Raw genomic sequence first — 22,993 nt, forward strand, 5'->3', positions numbered from 1 at the left:
CCTTTAAGATGCATCTTAATGACTTAATCTCACTAATTTTCAGCTAGGTTTTGCTTTATATTGACCTCATATTCCCCTGTGACAAGACCATGAGAAAATTATTTAAAATACCACACTTTGATATAAAAAAAATACCTCGTATTTAAATATTTTTAATGAGTCCAACCACAAGAATATTCTAAATGCACACTTCAATGTTTTAAAATGTGAATAAATATGAACTTAGAGGACTACTTTTCATTTGAATCTTATTCCCATTTTTTCCAGAAAAATAAATATAATACTGTTCTCTCCCCTGCCAGAAGTCACGTGGCATCAAACAGTCAACCAAGCCTGGCTTCTCAGTCTGTTAGTTCTTTAGCCTTATTGATGATTCCAGTTTTCTGTAAGGAAAATCCAAGCCAGGGCAATTCAAATCAGTCTGAGCACTGCTATTTCCAGCCTTCCTTTACATGTGAGCCAGGTGTGAAGCCTCTGAGTAATTATTAAACTAACTGCCAGGGAGAACTGAAAACAAGGCCTGGATTTGGAATTGAGGGTGAGATTTCAAGAGCCCTGTTTTATGCCAAGGTGAAATGACTCCATTTGTGTAATTATATTAAAATGGTTCATAAAATTCTTAATTAGCTAAACTTCAGTTATATGTGAGGTATTTAAAACTGCTGGATCCAGCCTCAAGTTTAACTATGCTGTAGCTGAAGCCATTCGCATTGAATGAATAAACATTACATTTATATAGCGCTTTACAGAACCAATGGGGAGCCACTTCAATCACCACCACCGTGTAACTGGATAATGCAATGGCAGCCATTCTGCACCAGTACACTCACCATATGTTTGTCAAGGTGGTGAAGGGGCAGGAGAATTAGTGAGAATTCACTAATTAGATATAGGAGATGATTTCGAGGCCACTGCTATGTATCACGTACTTCCTCAGCAAATATGAAAAAAATCGGTTTACTTTAGGTGAGCCTGAGTCCATTCCAGCTAAGGATTTGCCTAGAGTAAATTAAAAGTATGAAAGACAATATCTGGTGGCACTTTACATACCCTTGGTGTTTTCTAGTGTTACGCCCCACAACAAAAAGGTATATTATATGATTTATTAATTAAAATTAGATTTCAGTTTGCAGTCGATTCAAATTTTTGTTTTTTTCATGTTCTGAATCCGCTTAAGAACAATTCTAGCGGAATTTTAAGTCAAAATGGAGCACTGAAGCAAAATAAATAATGACTCAAATTAAATGGCGCTAATTATCCACCAAGCCTGAGTCTGGACTGCATGCAAATCCACCTCCAGGCGCACATACACATGTCCATTTACAGACACCAATTCATTGTGCATGTTTTTGGATTGTGGAAGGAAAGTCATGCATACACAGGGATAACATGCAAACTCCATACAAGGAGGTGGAGACATTTAACCCTGCAGATGTGAAGCTACAATGTTAACTACCTAAGCCACCATGTTCCCCTCAGAGGACTGAACATTCTTCTAGTCGCTTATCCAATACAGGGTCCTGAGTAAGACATTAAATTCCACAATCTTTTTGAGGCACCATGCACATTTACAGACACAGAAGGTTGCAAAAGTGAGACATGATGTTAAAAAGGCAAAAGTGAGTTTGAACATCTCCAAAGAGGAGATGAGTAGATGTCATAAAACTCACAGCCAAAGGTACAAGTCAAAAGTCAAAATGCCCTTGTATTCATAACCATGGGCTGTGACACTTCTGAAATAAAATCACAGTGGTGTTAAACAAATCTGTACAAGCAAACACACTGATAAAATGGAGCTGGCCCATTAGCTCATCTAGATCTGGTACATATGAAGATTCATCCACTGAGGCGGCAGAAGTACAAACGGCCGTTTTCAGTTAAGCCTTCCCTTCAGCTATGAAACCACTGAAGAGGTTTCACTTTCATGCCAGCGTTGCATGCAAAGCTCTCATGAAGAATCACAAAGAGCCCACAACAACTCAACTCTATGGCATTTAAAGATTAAAGAGAAATTAAAGTGTGACGCATATAGTAAACAAAGCCTGGTAAGGATTACCACAGTAAAGTGTTAACCTGAGTCTAAATTGAGACTTGCAGACATGTAAATTGTATCTGGGTTGACAATCTGTTGCATACTGAAAAACGTTGGAGTCATAATTCTTAGCAGACTCTTGAAAAGTTAACTGAGTCATTCTATCAGGTCTCTAATACTCACAAGAAGTGATGAGGTCTCTAAGGTTTCATTCACCCAGCAGAGAACTTCCTACAATGTAGTTTCGTCATTTCTGTAAATTTTCAATCATACGAAAATACATATGTTCAAAAAATACATTTTAAAAAGCTTTGAATGACTACAAAAAAAATAAATTAATCACTGCTACCAAACGCCGTGCATAAATGTGTCTTATAAAACTCCATGCAAGGCACTTTTTCTGCGTCCACTGGTTTGCTGAAGGCCAGGTAGTGTGAAGAACCCGCGGCTGATGGAAGGAGCACAGCCCACCAGCCAAAGAGGCATCACTTCTGGATGTAGATGATGACGATGCACAGAGCTCCAACCAGGCCCAGAGCCTGGATGCCGAGGAACCACAGCATCACCCAGAAGAGGACCACCACCACGGGCTCCACGATCTTGTCCCCGAAGTACAGCTGGGTGAAGCCCACCCCCCTCAGGCACTTGTTCACCTGTCCGAACAGCGTCCCCAGCCGCTCGCAGTCATCCAGCGGTGCCAGCTGACGCATCTCCTGGCTCCATCTCACATCTGCCTGGGTCAGAACATTTTGTTTTGTTTCAGGCTGCATTCATTAGGGCTCGTTTTGTACACTGGAGCCTGTGCATGGAGTTTACTGCAAATCCCTGAGGGTATTGACACGCATACACACACATGCACATACACACACACACACAAACAGAAAAACACAGATACTTCCTTACTTTCATTACTCTATTTGGAATTTTTGCATGTATCTGTATCACCTGCCATTATTTTAGAATGTTTCTACTGTAATAAGATGGAAAATCTGAGTTCTCTGACCAATTTAGTGTAGAATATATAGGTACACATACTGCAGAATAATTTTTCACTATCTCTTAAAACTACGAATTATCCGCAAGGCTGTCCTTAGGCAGATGATCCTCTCTTACCCCCAATTTGCTTTAAAGTGCCTGCCAAACTAATTTAAACACTACAGCGTATTTTGGCAAAAGAGTTCAAATGCAGTCTTTGATCCTTGAGACTTGAATTTGATTACTAAGATACATTTTTGATATTGTGCAGGATCATTAAAAAGCTAATCAATCAAGTTTTCTTTTAGGTCTTACTGTTTTTTTTTTTTTTTTATAAATATTCCCTCCTCCACCCCCCCTCTGCGGAGGACTACTTTATTTATTTAGTATTTATTTATTCATTTTATTATTTATTTGATATTTTTATTTACTTCCTCAAAAGAAGGAGAGGGAGGGGGGAAAACAAAGGAGAAGAAGGGGGGAAGAGAGAGAGAGGAAAAGTAAAAAAAAAAAAGAAAAGAAAAAAACAAAACAGATAATCTGCTTCCATGTCTGCTGAAAAGAGAAACACAACATACAACATGTGTACTAATCACAACGACCATCAAACGTTAAATGTTGTTGAACAGCACACACAACCAGCATTACAACACATGCCCAGAAACAACAGCCGATCAAGACAGTGTGTGTCCGTGAGCACATGTCTGTGAGCACCTGTGTGCACACCTGTGTGTGACAGCGCGCTGGTGTTCCTAAGGTTTCTCCATGTAAATGTCTAGTAGTGTGTGTGGGGAGCCACAGCCCCGCCCACCCAGGACATGAAGCCGACACGGAGGAGACCCGGGCCCCAGACATCCAGAGGCCCCCCAGGGCACGGGAACCCCAGGAGGACCACCGCAGGGACAATTGCAGCCCCCACCCAGAAAAGGGCAGAGGAGCGCTCCGGAGGGGGGCCATCCGGCAGCCACATCGCAGGAGCCCCAGGGGGCCGTGGCGGCAAGCACGCAGGCTCCGTCGGCGGCCGGCCACACCAGGGCAGACCGGGCCCCGGACCCAGAGGTCCAAGGGCCCCCCCACCCCCCAGCCGGGACCCGACAGAGCCAGAAGGACCAGGCCCCGACAGGCAACCGCTGAGAGTGAGCCAGCACACACCAGAGCATCCAGCCCCGGACATCGAGAACCACCAACGCATCGGCAGCCGAGGGCCTCATCCACCAGCAGGGAGTGTGGCGGGGGGAATAGAGCCTGAGATGTTATTTCAGGTGGAGTCTAAGACCCAACCTGACACATGCGTATAGACAAACAGGCGTATACATACACAAGCATACGTTCCCACCCTCATGCACACATAAACAAATATTCACCCATTCGCCCAACATGAAGACACACAGAAATGAACGCCGTACACACACTCACACTCCCCATATATACTCTATACTCCGAGATCCAGGCACCACCACCCCCAGAGGGGCAATCCGCCACCAGACCCTGGAGATGGATCCCTTTTTTCCTCTGGCATGGGGACAAGAAGACCACCCCGGACCCCACAGCAGCCGAGAAGCCCACCAGCCCAGACCCCAACCGGACGGCCAGCTCTTCCCAGCCCCTGGCTCCAGATGGTGAACAGAGAACGGGGGTGTGAAAAGACCCCATGCTTCCCTCCGCCCGCTCATATGTGGTGTTGGTGTGTGTTGTTCTGAAGTGCTTTAAAACAGGGGAAGGGCATGGTGCTAACCACCCTCTGCCAATCAGCAGCTGGTGTCAGCTCGGCCCCTCCCCAGAACCCTCAATGTCTATGTGCAACTTCAAATTGAGAAGTGGGCACTGGCACCAGAGGTAAGGCTGAATGAACAGACCGCCCTCTGGACGCCATTCCTTGTGCCCACCCCCAAGGCCCTAAATGTATGTGTCATGAGAGAGTAAGTAATGAGAGTGTCTAAGTTGTGGTGTATGATTGAGACACAGGTGGTCACGGGGGGACAGAGGAGGAATACCTCCCCTGCATCCCAGCGACGCACCTGCACCTCAAAGCCCTACATGTGTGTTGGGGTGATGGAGCGGGAGGAGGGAAGCACTTAGGGATGGGGAGGAAAGGACTGGGGGGGGGCAAGTACCCCCCCTCTGGAGCCAGCTCCCCCGCTGACCCCCATAAGCACCCCCATTCCCCGAAATCCACCCAGGGCGGGAGGGCCGAGGCCCATCCAGTCCGGGGCCCAGAGCAGCGGAACCACCGGGCACCACAGAGGCCGGGGCAGCCAACCGGACCCCACCACAGAGGAAAAAACTACACCCACCCCACCATTCAGTCAACTCCCAGACTACATAAGACAATAGACACCCAGGTTGGGTCCATTCTCCTACTCTATTGGATTCCCCCCCACCCCTGCAGAGTGGATACCCCTAAGGCAGGGACCACCTGCGGACAGATGGTAACCTCCCCGCCAGCAAAAGAGGCCCCCAGCCCCTCCGACACGCCGAAAGCCCCCGCGCCGGGGCCAGGCCCCAGTGCATGCGCCAACCCACACCCCGGTGACACACCCACCAGGACCCAAGCCACCCCAGCCCAGCCGAAACCCCAGCCCGGAGGCAGAGCGCCCCCAGAACCCCAAGCCCGCCCCGGACCCACCCAGGAGCACCATACTAATATGGTGTTTGACCCCCTTTCGCCTTCAGAACTGCTTTAATTCTATGTGGCATTGATTCAACAAGGTGCTGAAAGCATTCTTTAGAAATGTTGGCCCATATTGATAGGATAGCATCTTGCAGTTGATGGAGATTTGTGGGATGCACATCCAGGGCACGAAGCTCCCGTTCCACCACATCCCAAATATGCTCTATTGGGTTGAGATCTGGTGACTGTGGGGGCCATTTTAGTACAGTGAACTCATTGTCATGTTCAAGAAACCAATTTGAAATGATTCGAGATTTGTGACATGGTGCATTATCCTGCTGGAAGTAGCCATCAGAGGATGGTTACATGGTGGTCATAAAGGGATGGACATGGTCAGAAAAAATGCTCAGGTAGGCCGTGGCATTTAAACGATGCCAAATTGGCACTAAGGGGCCTAAAGTGTGCCAAGAAAACATCCCCACACCATTACACCACCACCACCAGCCTGCACAGTGGTAACAAGGCATGATGGATCCATGTTCTAATTCTGTTTACGCCAAATTCTGACTCTACCATTTGAATGTTTCAACAGAAATCGAGACTCATCAGACCAGGCAACATTTTTCCAGTCTTCAACTGTCCAATTTTGGTGAGCTCGTGCAAATTGTAGCCTCTTTTTCCTATTTGTAGTGGAGATGAGTGGTACCCGGTGGGGTCTTCTGCTGTTGTAGCCCATCCGCCTCAAGGTTGTGCGTGGCTTCACAAATGCTGTGCTGCATACCTCGGTTGTAACGAGTGGTTATTTCAGTCAAAGTTGCTCTTCTATCAGCTTGAATCAGTCGGCCCATTCTCCTCTGACCTCTAGCATCAACAAGGCATTTTCGCCCACAGGACTGCCGCATACTGGATGTTTTTCCCTTTGCACACAATTCTTTGTAAACCCTAGAAATGGTTGTACGTGAAAATCCCAGTAACTGAGCAGATTGTGAAATACTCAGACCGGCCCGTCTGGCACCAACAACCATGCCACGCTCAAACTTGCTTAAATCACCTTTCTTTCCCATTCTGACATTCAGTTTGGAGTTCAGGAGATTGTCTTGACCAGGACCACACCCCTAAATGCATTGAAGCAACTGCCATGTGATTGGTTGATTAGATAATTGCATTAATGAGAAATTGAACAGGTGTTCCTAATAATCCTTTAGGTGAGTGTATACTAACAATACATAACTTTTTGTTAAGTATAGATCATTTAATGATTATAAATCTACCCTCTGGATCTATAATTGTGTTGAGTACTGTGAAATTAACATTTTTATGTATTAAAAGTGCTACTGCCCTTTGCCTAGAGTTATAACAGGCTGAGAACACATTAGGAAACTCAGGTGTTTTAAGTTCATCTGTAGCTGTGGCAGGGCTATGAGTCTCTTGTAACAAAACAACGTCTGCCTGTAGTTTTTTAAGCTGACTAAATATTTTTAACCTCTTCTCTCTGGAGCCAGCGCCATGAACATTCCATGAGACAAGCCTTAGTGTGCCCATAGACGTGTGTAGCTAATATTGCACGTGTAAATGAGTGAGATATGAGCGAGCGTGTGAGCGCTTGTGTGTGTGTATCCTATATGTCTGTGTGCACTATAAGTTCGGAGTGGTTGTGGTGACGCTGAGTACATATAAACATGGTCGTGCCGTGCAGATGTGTGCAGATCGAGGGTGTTGTGAGTGACTGAGTAGAAATTTAAAGCAGGTGATCAGTGCAGTGAAAGCAGGGAGAAGTGAAAAAGACACAAAGGGGCACGCGAGTAAGGGTATAAGTGAGAGACAGAAAAACAAAAACATTGTTAGCACTGTAGCGCTGCGGAGACTGACGGTAGTGTATTTGTCATGTTATGACATAACATTAAATTAGCGAATTAACATGTATAAGGTAAATTGATGTGAATGGAAGAGGATTAGGGAAACGAAGAAAAATATAACGGGTTCTTATCTGGAATGTCGTTACTTACTGTTTTCTCAAGAGCTGGTAATCGGAGACAAATAAAAATCAGTGCAGTGAAAGGAAAAATACTTTAAGATCTTACAAAGGGATCAGGCCGACAGGCCAGGAAGGTATTTCTCAGGAGCAGAATTTGAGAAGTACAAGAAAATTGTCAAAATCTCATATTTACATTGAACTGAGCTCAATTATGTCTAGGATAAATAGGCTGGATAAAGACAAGATCTTATTTTGAATTCTTTCTTTCCTTTGCGTTGAACAGCGGGAAGAAAGGCCTATTAAATTTGTTGTATAAATGGATAAATGTATAAATATCGATCTCTTGAGCTGCAACCAGTAAGTTACTAATTTACTAATTGAAACACTGGTGACAGTATATAGATGCACCAGCAGGACACAGTCTGTGTTTCTCTTTTCAAATAAACATATAGAAGAACACCGGTTTATTTGTGATTCTGCTTTGTCACACTTGCAACGAAAGTTATTTGATTACATCGAAGATAAGTATCAAACAAGAAACAGGCCGATTCGTAAATAAAAAAAAAAATATATATATATATATATATATATATATATATATATATATATATATATATATATATATATATAGCTTTTTCGCGTTTTTCAATATATTGAAAAACGCGAAAAAGCTGTGTTGCAAGAATTAATCAGAGGGCGGCAGAGCAGTTGGCTACCTCGATCACTGGTGGCACCGCAGCTCAATACACCGTCTTAAAAAATGCCCCTTTAGCTCATTTATAAAGCGCTTGACGCCCACATATGCGATCCCAGACATTGCAGTACGACTCCATATAGGTACTTCACTCCATTAGATATAAGTAATACAGCCAAGCACCACTGCGTGCGCCTACTGAGAACTCTCTGATTCATGAACTTATAATGATATCATAATGTAACAAATCAATGCTTATATTAGCAGATCAGCGTTCAGACAGCATACCTGCTCAGATTGATCCGGAGAGTTTTTCACCGCGTAATGCGAGGACTGCGAGTTCAGTCCGCTCCTCCGTTTAAGATGCGACGCTCGCCGCTCTTTCACAGCTAGGCTGACAGCTGACATGCTTATCAGATCGTTGTGTTACACATGTTTTTCATTCAAGGTTACAGTGCCGCTTTTATCAGTTGCGTAGACAGCATTACTTCCTGCCCCGCACAGGCGCAACGTGGTTATTTCTGTTGCAATGCCTGCCGGTGCGTCATAGGGGGCGGAGTGGAAATTCAGATTGTCACTGCAAAAGCATAAAAGCTGAACAGCCTCCCTCGTCGGTGGGTAATGCAAGGAAAAACGCAGCATAATATTATTATAATAAAAATGACAAAATAATATAATAAATAATAGAATATATCATTTGTTTTTTTTAAGTGAAAGATATGAAACAGAAATATAAAATAACTTGATAGTTGTAAAAAGCTACTTTAAATTACATTTCTGTAGTATGAGATATTAAGTGGCAAGGGAAATATAAGATTTTTGTAGAATCACTTTGCAACTTTGTAAAAATGCAAGTTTAGCAATATTTTTTACAGTTATTAAATATGACGGCTCAGTGGGTAACACTGATCTCTCAATATCTATTGCTCACCCCATCTTCGTTCTCTCATCACTTCAAAGACGAGAGCACTATTTTCACGTAAATGACAAACGCATTTTACTCTGCCAGGACATCAGGCTTGAGGCAGTTTTCCTACAGTGGAAAGCGTGGGAAAGACATGCAAACCAAACGATGCCATACATTAGATTAATATATAAGTACCTTCTAAAAGATACCATGCAAGCAACTAAATAAATACACACCTGAAATGTGTAACTTTAATCACATATTTCAGATGTCATATTGCTGAGATCAGGATCAGTTTGTTTTCACCTAAATGGTAACGAAAATATAACCAAGATCCACATAAACGTTTTTTACGTCGGCTTTATTTGCCGCTATAATCTCATAGCCCTACCATCCATCACATTTGCCTGTATCTTCTTCAATGACCTTATTCCTTCTAAGGGTAAAAAGCCCTTAACGGGTAGGCCTACCAATCGTGTGTATTGCAATGTGCATTAATGTCATAACTTCTTTATTTTGAGGTCACCCCTAAAAGAACATCTGTTTTTACAGCCTAAAATGTTAACAATAGGCCTACATCACTGGCCCACAATAGGTCTACATTCCCGGCCATGCTGGAAGATTGCATTGAGATGTTCTTGAAGCTCCGTTTTAAAGATAACAACATGAAAAGCCAAACATCTGACCCATCATCAGCATGTCTGATTCCAACTTGCCATACAGTTTGAGGCTAAGTCCTGGTTATCCATGACGGGCAGTAAAAGCGCATAATCCGGGCTAATCTACCCCGACCCTACAGCAGATCATCCGTGTGAACTTCACAAGAATCCCAGCAACGAGTCCCACCTAAGAAGCTGGAGTGTTCATTTTCTTTCTTTGTTTAGCCATGTTTCACATCATCACACTGTGTGCTTTTCTTTGCTCTTTCGCCACTGGCCACTCCTTCTGTCCCTCTCTGTGCACCTGCATTTTCCACGGAGGCAGTGACAGCACCGGCATCAGGTATTTTAATGTTATACTGTATTTAGCCTAGATATAAGCAATTTAATCAGCTAGTCATACAAAATTACAAATATTATTATTACCATCTATATCAAACATTGAAGTGTTACTCTGCACACTTCATTTTTAAGAGAAATGAAAATTCAGAGAATAGTAGTCCTATAATATGCAATTATCCTAAAAGGTATTATTTATATAAGATGATGTTAGGTTTTCAGAGAGCTAGATGTTTTTAAATATTTGAATTTGATAATGAAGGTAAATTTGGCATCATTATGCTGAGTATAGTGACAATAATACAAATGACGTACAGTGGTACCTCGATCAGAACTCGAACTTAATCCGTTCAGAACTCCGGATCGAATCCTAAAAAGTACGAGTTCTGATCGAATTTTCCCCATAAGAAATAATGGAAAACCGATTAATTTGTTCCCAGCCCCAAAAAATTACACCTAAATATGTTTTTTTAGCATTTAAACACAAAATGAACCGGATAAAACAAGAGCATATACTGCACTAAACACATCTAAGCACATTTATCAAAACAGTAATTTGTAAAGTAAGAAAATAAATGTATCCAAAGTGTGTAAAGTTAAAAAAAAAAAAAAAAAAAGTGTCCTGCCCCAATCGACGCTCATTCCGTGTGCCACGCCCCCTCGTTATCCCCCTGTGGAATCCCCGTGTGATCAGCTGTTTCTGGTTGTTGTCATTAGTCCTCTGTATTTCGTCCGCGTTTCAGTTTGTTTCCCAAGTCTGGTCATTGTATTGTCCGTCTGCGTTTTGCCTGCCTTACCTGTAATTAAACCCCATATTCCCCGATACCCTGACATCTGCGCCTTTGTCTCCGTTCCGTCCTCGCGCTGCACAATATTTACTATTAATATTAAAATAATGAATAAGAAATCTTTATTTTTAAATGTATTTTATTATATAATAATTACTGTTACTGTCTATCATTGTCTAAATGTATTTTTACTGTCTAAATATATGTATTCAGCTAGTGTAAACATGCATGATGCTATCACAGCGAATGCGAAGCTGAGACTGAAGCATTACCCTTTGTTTCCGCTGAGAGACGTGCGGCGTGACTTATTTCCCCGCGTATACAAGTTATCTTAGGTCAGCGTTCACGGTTTGACTTCTGAGATTCAGATCGAGCTCTAGGTAATTTTTTTTCGAAATGGTTGGTTCGACTTTTAAGAAATCCGACTTCTAATGAGTTCGAGAACTGAGGTACCACTGTATAGGTCATTTATATTTGTAACAAAATGTTACAAATGAAGTATAGGACATCATGATCTTTGAACAGTCTTTGACTTTTCAGCCTTTAACTTACAGCCTAACTGCAGACACAAAGAGACATGCATGGTAGTGGGCTGTAACACCGTGGCCATCGTTGCTGGATCACTGCTTGTTTATACCACTGCAACCTTCTACAATTTCATATTTAATTATGTGAAAGATGGATAGAAATGATGCGACTGCATGACAGCACGTATTTTTAGATAACAGTGGCATTTAGCTGAGCATCTCCTTTGGCAGACTTTAGGCTGACATTCACCATGCGGGAGCTTCTGGCTAACATGCAGCATCCACATAAAACCCAGCCTCCACATAAAGCTGCATCATTGACATGAGAAGCCTACGGATAACATTATTATTCTCTGTCAAGACACCTGAAGACGTGGTAAAAAGAAGGATGAAAGAGGCGTAATGACTGTAATGGCCTTGTGGGCAGAGTTTCATTCCTGACAGGGGTTCTGTGTGGGGGCAATGTGGATGGTTCAAAAGCATGCAGTTATGAGTGTGGGGGGTGTTCTTGTGTGTCCTGTGATCCAGCGTGTCCCTTGCCTTGTGTCCTGTGTTTCTGGGGATATATACATTCTCAGCTCACTGCAGGCCTTTTCTGGATAAGCAGTTACTGAAGATGGTTGGATGGACGCTTTCTCTTTTGGACGTTTTTCTTCTATTTCCCCACAGAACTGTGCTGTGTAATAACCCAGACATGTCAGAGATCCCAACCAGCATCCCAGGAGACACTGTCAAACTACGGGTGGAGAAGACAGCCCTTCGGCGATTGCCAGGGCGACCTTTCTCCTCCTTGCCCGGCTTGCTGTACCTGTGGGTGAGCTACGGTGAGGTGGTCGCCATGGATACGGAAGCTCTTGCCGGCTTGACCGTGCTGCAGGAGCTGAGACTGGACGGGAACCTGCTGACGGCTTTCCCCTGGGAGGCGCTGCGGGCCACGCCCCACCTGCACGTGCTCAGCCTGCGCAACAACCGACTGGCCAGTGTGTCCAGCGAGGCCGCTCACTTCCTGAGGAACATCACCTACCTGGACCTCTCCAGCAACAAGCTGACCACGCTGCCTTCTGATCTTATGGACATCTGGCCTCCCTTCTCCAAAGTGATTGGGGATCCCTCCCGGAAAGTGCTGCTGGGTAAGCATTACACCCATGACTGATCTTTGTCCTACAGAAACCAGCATGTATACTAGCCTAATTAAGGATGACCACTTCAAATGAAGCCAGACTTTATTGTCATTGTAAAATATGCAGGTGTACAGTGAAACTAAACAGTGTTTATATGAGACCTTAAAAATAGCTTTCATGGAACATAAGGTAAACATACAAGATGACAGATAGATAGATAGATAGATAGATCGATAGATATTCTGCACATAGTGCAGTGGGTGGTTAACAAAGTAACTGGTGCAACTTTTGACTAAGGCTGTGCAGTGAGTATGATTGTATGTTACATGTACAGATGCTCCTCTAGTTTTTTTTTTTCTGTGCGCCAGTTCCGCTTAGTACGACTTCTGGCTGCTACTTCCGCCACGCAGCAGCGTAGCGTGCATACTCCGAACATCTTAGTTCTTTGTACTTGCATATACCCTTAAAATGATGTGGAATAACGACTAACGAACAATGGCAGAACGTGCAGACAGTTCTATGGTTAATTACGAATAAAGAAATCCAATTACTGTGTTGTAGCATAAATCTGGGCAAGTTTAATACAGTTGTCATAGTTCGTAGCAGTGTTCTAGCATCACTATGCAGCTACTTTATGTTCTATTCCTACTCATTGACCCAGTCATGCGCTACCATAACTCAGTGTTACGGCTAAAGCCAATGCCTGTGTCACCATTGACCACAGCGATGCTGGTTACGCTACTTCTGCCTGCAGGCTATTGTCATGCCTGTGGTTCGAGGAGGAATATGCTTCCAGATCTGGAGTAGCATAGAGGTAAGGAGTGTGCTCTGATTACTGCGCATTGCCGCCCCCACCGCAGGGATGAGAACCCAAGTGCAGCTGTGAAGGGTGATACCTCAGCACCATGCTAGTCTGAACGGAACAGTGTGAGTTTTTTTTCCGGTGGGGATCATGACATAGACTTGCAAAGGTTTGTGAAACACACTTTAGCCAGAAATCCAAGCGGGGGTGGCATATGGCTAAGCTTCTGTGCCTGTGAAGGGAAGGTCACCAGTTCAAGCCATGGCTTCAGCACAACAGTCACCTGACTGTGGCCCTTGAGCAAGGCTCTTAACCCCCCCCCCCCCCCAACTTCCCAGGCACATTGAGGTGGCTGCCCCATCACTGTGACTACCAAGTTTATTCAGTAATGCTTTACACTCAGTGCACCTTCATGATGCATTCATAGAACATTCATAAGCAGCATGCAAGTACACTTTAACAACCTAACATCCCTTAACAGCTTTAATATACATTAATAACAAACATTACATGATTATACAATTATAGTGTTTGTTATTATTATATAATGTTTGTTATTAATGTATATTACAGCTGTTAAAGGATGTTAGGATGTTAAGATGATGTTTATGAATGTTTTATGAATACTTAATGAATACACTATGAAGGTGCACTGAACATTTTATGAATGATATATGAAACTATTATGAAAGTACAGTTAATGTAAAGCGTTACTGTTTATTCTTACCTATATATGTGTCATGGGGACAAGTTGGGGCAAAGCAAAAAGAGACTTTCCCCACGGGGAATAATAGAGTATCACTATTTGCTCTATTTTTACAATAATGAGAAACCAGCAGGCCTGGTGCTTTATGTGCATCTGAGTGTAGCCTCAGGGTCTGGCCATATTCTTAGGGAGAGAGAAAACAGGAGTCACTTTTGCAGGATTATAACAAGGTACAATCATCACCTGACTTTATGCCAAGAAATCCACCCCCACCCCCTGATCTTAGGCAGTGCAGTAGATCATAAAGATACATTTCTGAAAGCACTGGCTTAAGTAAATAAGCAGGTTCCCATAGTCTGAAATCCTAGAAAACAAATCTCTAAAAGGGGTACTGAGAAGGTTTATCGGTTCTTCATACTCAAAGTATTGCTCAAAGTAAGGCAGCAGCACTGTGGGAATTACTCGATAACTCACATTTTTGCTGAGACACAGAGACAGGCGGCCGTGTTGGTAATCTGGGTCAGTTAGTTTGATGTTTCACTTAACATCATAAGGTATAAGTACAACAATTTTCATATTAACATATGCTGTTTTCTTATTTGTTCGATAATTCCCCTAATTATGCAATTGACTTTAATTTGTTTATGAAACATGGGCACAGTTTATAACCTTGTTTTCCCTATGCAGTCCAACAGCGACTTTGCAGAAGAACATTAGTGTCCATCTTAAAATAATTTTGTACACAGAAAGTTAACGAGTGTGAGGATTTGCTTTTGAAGTAGCAGGATTGTTTCAATTAGCATGAACAAATTGAAGGTTATTCTTTGTAAGTTATGGCACCTGTTCACATAATACGTTTAATTATAGTTACAAGGACCTGAGACGTCCAGTTGAGCTTATCCCTAACAGCCTTTGTTTGCCCTGTGTACGATCTCATTGGCACAGACACAGGTGATGGTTGTATGCCAATAGTACCTCATCACATGAATCCTGGATCACCCGCCCTGGTTTTCTTTTCACTCCAAAGTGGATTAGTGTCCAAATTTAGGGACACCAGCTGGTCACCTGGGAACCTTTGATCCACATAATCTTTTTCAGCTCCACATTTCTTGTCCAGGGCTAATGGCTGTCGGAAGCTGATCAAGGAATTCTAAATAGGACAAAATCTACCATACTTCAAAAGAATATGTGAATTTATGTAATATTGAGCAATGAAAACATTCTGGCGGGGGGGGGGTACAGCAGGAACAGGAACTTCTGGGCTACGCTGAGCTTCCAGTGAATGTCAATTTGCACTAGCTAACACTATTAATGCAAGTGCACTAGCTAACACTATTATTATAATGACAGAATTAACATCTGATGCCTGCATATCCAGATGCTGCAACTGCTTCAACAATAACAGACTGATATGAAACTAAGCAATTTCAGCCTGCATATCATCTCAACGCTGTCTGTATATCTCACTTTGTCAATTATCTGTATCAGCTGATCTCAGCTTAGTGACTTGATCTTGAACTAAAAATATAATTGATCTTTTATAACCAGTTAGCTAAGATCAAAAAACAAACTTTACATTCCACTGGACTGCTTAAAATATTGTATTTGTATCACACCGTAATCACCACATGGTCCATAGATGCCCGACCATCTGCTGTGTGATGAGGAAGGATTGGTTCCAGAAAAGGTTCTACTTTGATTGTGTGTAAATGGTTTGTATTAGCAAAATCCGACGTAGGCTGATGTACTGTCATTGCAAATTTGACAAAAATACCATTAGTACAACAGGTGGCAACATAACCAACCTTTTTAACCTTATGCCAAACAAAAGATGTCATAATAAAACATTCTCACCATACACATGGCCTCATGAATTAAATTACTTTTCTACCCTTATTTCCATTGTAAAATACTACAGGCAGTGCACCATATCTATTGTACTGCATGTTAAGGAAACAAATGCTTAAAATATTCAGCAATTACATTATATGGCGACCCCTCAGGCAGACACATGTTCCAGTCCCACACTCTGGAGATGACCATCCATCTGCCGCAGCCAGGTGTTACATGGGCTTCCCCTCAGCCTGGTCCAGCCCCTGGGGTCCTCAGCAACGAGGATTCTGTGAGCTGGGTCACCCTCAGTGAAACGTGGCACATGGCCTTAGTTCCGTAACTGACGCTCACCCACAATGCACGTAACGTGCCTCATTCTAGCAACCGCTCATTCAACACAAAGTCAAACCAGTGGTACGCAAGGATTCTCCGAAGAGACACAGTACCAAAGGAGTTCAGTCTTCGTCTCAGCTCATTGGATAGCATCCATGACTCACAGCCATACAGCAAGACAGGGAGCACCAGGACTCTAAAGACTTGGACTTTCGTCCTCTTACAAAGACATCGGGATCGCCACACACTTATTTTGAGCGACCTCATGACCCCTTATGCTTTCCCAATCCATCTGCTGACTTCATAGCAAGAGTCACAAGAGACATAAATGTTGATGCTGAGATAAATGAATCTCTCGATGAGGTTGACATTCTCCCCGCAGACAGACATACTACTGATGGCTGTTCCTAAGAAGTCATTAAAGGCCTGGATCTTGATTTTTATCCAGGACATTTGCAATCCCAGACACTCAGACTCCTCGCTCAGTCTCTCAAGAGCCCCAATTAAGCAAGAACACACCCCTTACGAACCCCAGAATCAACTGGGAATAATGCAGAGTTTCTCCCTCCACTCTGCGCACCATTTACCTTACCAGTGTACAGACCAGCCATGATGTCCAGAAGCTTCAAGAGGATCCCGCAAAGTCTCAGGATGTCCCACAGGGCAACTTGATCTACTGATTAAAATGCTTTATGAAAATTGACAATGGCTGCAAATTCGCGCTTGCACTCAGTGAGAGCCCTCAGTGCCAGGATACAGTCGATGGTAGATTTCTTAGGCATAAAACCAGACCGCTCCGGCCACTGATAAGTGAGCAAATGATCACAGATTCTGTTAAGGATGACACTAGCAAGGACCTTACCCTGCACCCTCCTCAGTTACCGGTACAAAATTGAGTTGTGCCAGGGTGCCCTGCGAGATGAAACACCTCCATCTGGGAAAACCAGCAACACCAACACAACCATTGGCAAACTTCAGGGTCTTATCACGGTAGGTCTCCATATCACATTAGAGTTGGCAGTCGCATCCAAGTCTGCAAGTTCCTCACACAAACTGCGTGCAGACCCATCAAAAACAGCTTGATCTTGGAGTCTGGCTAGGTCCAGCCTCATTCTTCTAGTAGGTGTTAGTCTACTAGATCTAAGCTGAATCTTAAGAGTAGCAACAACAAGTCTATGGCCAGAATTCACCAACTTCTGTAGACTCTGCAGTTATGCAGGAACCTCCGGTGTCTGCCGACGAGGATGTGATCGATATCCTTCACCACACCAACTGGCATTGGAGTACCAACAATGTGGCTCAGGGTGTTGGAACTAGGATCCAGCAAACCTCAGCTCCTGACCTTTCGCAAAGTTAAGGAACATAGAGCCACTCTCTCCCCATTCTTCGGACTCATGGGGACTGACACAATCCTCATAGTCAGCCCTGTCAGTGCCTGCGGTTGCACTGAAGTCACCCATGAGCAGAGGAGTGTCACCTCACGGGCACCCATCAACCACCGAGTGAAGTTGTGAGTAAAATGTCTCCCTCAACGAGACATTACTTACCATGGTCGGAGCATACACTGAGACGACAGACAAGACATCCAAGGAGTGCCTTAACCTGAGTCTCATATTATGCTCATTAGAAGGAGCCGATCTGCCACAGCAATAGCCACTCCCTGAGAGCAACTGGACCAAAAGTAGGTGCACCCACCTACAGAGATCTAGCCACTCCCCAGTCTGCGTACCTCAGAGAGTGCCACCACTCAAATGTGGAGTTTATAACCCCCCCACCACAGCAGAGGAAGATGAGCATCTTGGCAGAGAGAAGACATTCCACATGTCTACCCGGAAGGGTCACCTCAGATTTGGGACCCAAGTGCTGCTTCAGCACCACACCAGCCCTGATCCCTAACAGGCCTGACCCTATTAGCTCTCCGACAGTTTCAAGATGTGTGAAGCCTTCCTGTGGGCAGCTGCAGCAGAGTAGAAGGGTATCGTGCCTGATTAGACTGAGCTGTTGTGTTTTATGGTGGCTGGACTGCCAATTCCGCCACTAACCCCGAAAAATTGTTTCCCTGCAGGACCGCTTGCAGCGCCGGATGCAGTTTTATGTCATACCCAGGACTGATGTAGTATATAAAAATAAGCATTAGCCAGTAGATTCATGTACCATCTTGATTTTTCAATTGCGGGGTGATACTTCAGACTCATTTGTCCCTTTTCCCCAACTCCAGGACTGCAAGATAATCCGTGGTTCTGTGACTGCCGTATTTCCAAGCTCCTGGAGCTGGCTAGGGTGCCAAATGTTCAGCTGGTGCTGATGGACACATACCTGGCCTGCAGTGGGCCGGAGAATCTGGCCGGGGTGCCATTCCAGCTGGTGGCACTATCCCGTTGCTTGAAGCCTGCAGTGGTGACCTCCAGGGCACAGCTCATCTCGCTGCTGGGCAGCAATGTTTTGCTGCGCTGTGATGCCACTGGGTACCCCACCCCCAGCCTCTCCTGGTCACGTGCAGATAGGCTGCCCATCAACACAACGGGTAAAATTGCAACGGAAACTTGAAACCCAGCCATATGCCATCATTGTGCGTCCCATTGGCTCTGAATCCCTAAAAATTAAACTGATTCTCTGGGGATAATTCCCCCCAACAAATCATCATATATATATGTATTTATGTATATGTATCTCCTTCTTTGTTACAGCAATATTCTTAAATCAGAATGTAGTGTGCAAGACTGTAATTAAAATCAGCACATTTTCCTCTGATTGCCTTCTCTCAAACAGTTGTCCAGGAGTCTCCAGGCAATGGAATACGATGGTCCATAATTAGCCTGAATGCAGTTTTGTACAAGGATGCAGGTGAATACCGCTGTAAGGCTAAGAACGTGGTGGGGTCATCTGAGGCCTCAATCACTCTGACTGTAGCTGGTGTAATCCCCACTACCATCCCCAAAGCAAAGCCAGCTTCAGATGACGAAACTTGGACATTCTCCATCCCGGTGACAGACCCCAGGTCTATGACAAGCAGACCCACTGGGGCTGGCTTCAGCCTATTACCTGGTCCTAGTGACAGGATAGCCCCAAGCATCAGAAGTCAGCAGGAGGGTCTCTTAGAGAGCGAGGAGGTGGGCAAGGTGCAGGAAAGAGGAGCTTTCAGGAAGCCATTACTGAGTGGCAAGAACAAAAAGGTGTCTAATGCCACCTTCTCCACAAGCCGAAGTTATGCTGTGAAAAACATCCGGGCAGTAGAAGAGACTGCCAACAGTGTGACGCTGCTTTGGAACACAGATGGAGCTCAGAATGGCGCTCTGGTTTCTGTAATATATACTTCATACGAGGACAAGGAGAAGCAGATGGTTAAGACTGAGGTTGGGAAAGGCAAGCTGGTACTAATGGGCCTCAAGCCCCAAATGAAGTACACAGTGTGCCTCATCACCAATGGACAGCCACAGAAAACCCCTTGCATCAGTTTCTCCACCAGAGGCGCCATCATGGGCGTGAGCCTGGGCTGGATGTTTGCCGTGGCCGGTGCCGTTGCCTGTGCTGTAGCACTGTCTCTGTCTGGTCTCCTTCTCCACCGCTGCCTGTCCCCTTCTTGTGGCAGTAGCGCGGGACCTGACAACGAGGATCTCTCCAAAGACACCTACGTGAATTTTGAGACGGTGTCACTGAAACAGAGGATGCTCGGAAGTCAGGTGGGTGAGCTGTGGACCCGACAGCAGACGCAGGAGTCTGAGAGGATGCTCCTGTGCTCCAGGTCCAGCACTGACTCAATGCTCACATTCAGGAGTGACATTTCTAGAGCTGAGTACCCATGCTAGCAAGAGGAAGCCAGCCCAGACCACAGCAAAGATAGAGCTACCTTGCTACCACTGAGACATTTAACTGTTGCCATAATTACGATGGATGGCTTATTTTTATTGTGTAATTTTAAATCAAAGGGTAAATTTGAAAGGGCACATTGTAAATATAACTGTAAAAAAAATAACTATGGTATATACAGTGTTAGCCACCTTTTCTTGTTTGAAACATGTCCGAAATCTGGCTTAACAGCTTTTAATGTTAGACCTTTCCAGTGTTAGTGGAATAAGTGATACATTCAAATCTGCTACACCTGGACATCAATTAGATGGCAGCAGAATTTCCGCACAGTTCCAGAGGTGCAGAGTTTGTAATTCTCCATATTTCTTTCTTCTGTAGTCAGCTGACTGTCACTGTGAATGATTATATAATATAGTAATATTTACTTAGCAGATGTTTTATTTAAAGTGACATACAATTGAAAAAATCAGGGTCAGCTTGACCTGGGAGCAACTGGCCTTGCTCAGTAGCCCAACAGTGACAGTACTCTAGCAACCACAGGATCTGAACCTGTGACCTTCTAATCACCTGCAGAGAGCTCCGAGCCACACAATACACTGTATGCTCTGATGGCACCATGATTTACCTTAGGTGAGAAGAGTAAAGTCACAACTTAGAATAATGTTGTGCCCCTAGTTTTGTTTATGATAAGGTATTCACTTTAACTGTGTATTTTTGCTATGTCATTACTAAGCATGCGATATATTCAAGTTTTTGTCAATAAATATTTTGATTACATTCCAGCTGACATTGAAAGATAATAGAATTTTTAAATACAGCTTTGTTTTAGTGGGGCCATTTTCCATTTGGAGTGAGAAATCATGTGTGCAAAGCGTACAAAAATGCTTAAAATATTAGACACAGCTCCAAGAGTCAGCATGTATATCCATACAACTGACATATTATTAAATAACATTTCCCTCATGAGCTGTTTGATTTTTCTATTTTTATCATTTTTTGTAGTTGCTCTATACATCTGTAAAATACAACCAAATGTAAACATTTGCAAAGCCATTTTTAATATCTTTAATATACAGTATACTGTATTTTTAATAGGCCTAACTTGTGAAACTGTATAAGCGTTTCATTTTATTGTACTACATTAAAAAAATATGTAATTAAAAAAAAATTGTCACAGGTTTTGGTCAATGGTGTTATAGGGACTCTCGTGTTACATTTTAACATAGGCTCTGTCTGAATTCAGGGGCTGCATCCTTATAAGGGTGCATTTGAAGACCAAATGTGTCAGAGCAGCACCTTAAGGTTGACCCATTTTGTAGGCTCCTTCAAATACAGTACAAACAAATCAATAAACACTGAATAACGAAACAAATAAATAAATATGTGCGTACAGATACATACATACCTACCTACATGCATAAATGATAGGTGCTAGAGTGCCACCTACAGGATATTTAGTGCAGCGTTTTCCCTGTATTGTGTGAATTTCCTCCCGCAGCCAAAGACGGGTAGTTACTGGTCAGTGTCTCCAAATAGGTTGTTTCGTGCCATAGTCTTTGCTTTGCTCTTTTCTTTGCTTGGCTGGGGGGGGGGGGGGGGGGTCTACCTCAGACAGTATAAGGCACAGGGCAGGCTAATCTAAATGACATGTAGCGATAACCTTATGCTTATGAGAAAACATGTTTTCAATGTTTTCTGAAATTTAACCTTACCCATCAATGATACTGAACCTTACCCATCAATGTTATTGAAATTAACAACAGGTGCACTAGTGCAGGGGTCACCAACTCCGGTCCTGGAGGGCTACTATCCAGTAGGTTTTCTATCCTACCTGGCTTCTGATGAGCCACACTAGTTCTCAGGTAAATACCAGGAGCAGGTGTGGCTCATCAGAAGCCAGGTAGGATAGAAAACTTACTGGATAGTAGCTCTCCAGGAGCGGAGTTGGTGACCCCCTGCTCTAGTGCACCTGTTGTTAATTTCAATAACAACAAAGCAGCTGAAACTGATTAACAACCACCTCTGCTACTTAACTGATCAGATCAATATCCCAGAAGTTTAACTGACTTGATGCTATATTCTGATTAATAAGTGTTCCTTTAATTTTTTGAGCAGTGTATAATGAGCCCAGTTGAACACAAATTCAAAGCATATACAAACCACTGGAAGTGTTGAGTTTTAATGTGTCTTCATTGCAAATGTGTTTTCTCCTTTGGATTTGAGGTCTTATCAATTCCTTGCCCCGTTCTTAAAGATTGAGTTATCAGGGAAAGCCAAAAAACACAATGAAAAGCACAATGTGTGGCACTGCAGGTCAGGTTGGGGTGCATGTGCTGACGCATCCACCACATGGCGAAACTCCTCAGGAGCCTGGCCAGTGACCCCCAGGCAGACACATGGTCTCCCACACTCTGGAGATGAACATCCATCTACCGCAGCCAGGTGTTACATGGGGGATGCATAGCCTGGTCCAGCCCCTGGGGTCCTCAGGAACGAGGATTCTGTGAGCTGGGTCACCCTCAGTGAAACGCGCCACATGGCCGTAGTGCCGTAACTGACGCTCCCTCACAATGCACATAATGTGCCTCATTCGGGACTCCTCTAGCAACCGCCTGTTCAACACAAAGTCAAACCAGTGGTAATGAAGGATTCTTCGAAGAGACACAGTACTGCAGGAGTCTAGTCTTTGTCTCAGCTCACTGGATAGCATCCGTGTCTCACAGCCATACAGCAAGACAGGGAGCACCAGGACTCTAAAGACTTGGACCTTCGTCCTCTGGCAGAGATATCAGGAGCACCACACACCCCTTTCCAGAGACCTCATGACCCCCCATGCTCTTCCAATTTGTCTGCTGACTTCATAGGAAGAGTCAACAGGGACATG

General features: G+C 43.9%; 2 protein-coding genes across 2 annotated transcripts; one reads left to right on the forward strand and one right to left on the reverse strand.

Annotated features, from left to right (window-relative positions):
- Positions 1–132: 132 nt before the first annotated feature.
- On the reverse strand, positions 133–8,814 carry LOC140582983 (uncharacterized protein FAM241A-like). The gene is made up of 2 exons (XM_072707536.1): positions 8,576–8,814; positions 133–2,766 (listed from the first exon to the last, which is right to left on the reverse strand). The coding sequence occupies exons 1-2, from the start codon at positions 8,693–8,695 to the stop codon at positions 2,518–2,520; spliced, it is 369 nt and encodes a 122-aa protein (XP_072563637.1). The 5' UTR covers positions 8,696–8,814; the 3' UTR covers positions 133–2,517.
- A 1,266-nt stretch (positions 8,815–10,080) lies between these two features.
- On the forward strand, positions 10,081–20,158 carry LOC111842849 (leucine-rich repeat, immunoglobulin-like domain and transmembrane domain-containing protein 3). The gene is made up of 4 exons (XM_023809892.2): positions 10,081–10,196; positions 12,177–12,637; positions 18,521–18,826; positions 19,072–20,158. Exons 1-4 carry the CDS (start codon positions 10,081–10,083, stop codon positions 20,106–20,108), a joined length of 1,920 nt encoding a protein of 639 aa, XP_023665660.2. The 3' UTR covers positions 20,109–20,158.
- The last annotated feature ends 2,835 nt before the right edge of the window (positions 20,159–22,993 follow it).

This window comes from Paramormyrops kingsleyae, chromosome 25 (genome assembly GCF_048594095.1).
Source record: "Paramormyrops kingsleyae isolate MSU_618 chromosome 25, PKINGS_0.4, whole genome shotgun sequence".
NCBI classification, from domain to species: Eukaryota; Metazoa; Chordata; class Actinopteri; order Osteoglossiformes; family Mormyridae; genus Paramormyrops; species Paramormyrops kingsleyae.

What these genes read in the sequence shown, in the direction of transcription:
- LOC140582983 (XM_072707536.1), bottom strand. Translation starts at nt 8,695, where the DNA reads ATGTCAGCTGTCAGCCTAGCTGTGAAAGAGCGGCGAGCGTCGCATCTT. An exon ending in CTCCGGATCAATCTGAGCAG is followed by an intron (nt 2,767 to 8,575) that starts GTATGCTGTCTG and finishes GTTCTGACCCAG; the next exon opens with GCAGATGTGAGATGGAGCCA.
- LOC111842849 (XM_023809892.2), top strand. Translation starts at nt 10,081, where the DNA reads ATGTTTCACATCATCACACTGTGTGCTTTTCTTTGCTCTTTCGCCACT. An exon ending in CTCCCGGAAAGTGCTGCTGG is followed by an intron (nt 12,638 to 18,520) that starts GTAAGCATTACA and finishes CCCCAACTCCAG; the next exon opens with GACTGCAAGATAATCCGTGG. An exon ending in GCTGCCCATCAACACAACGG is followed by an intron (nt 18,827 to 19,071) that starts GTAAAATTGCAA and finishes TCTCTCAAACAG; the next exon opens with TTGTCCAGGAGTCTCCAGGC.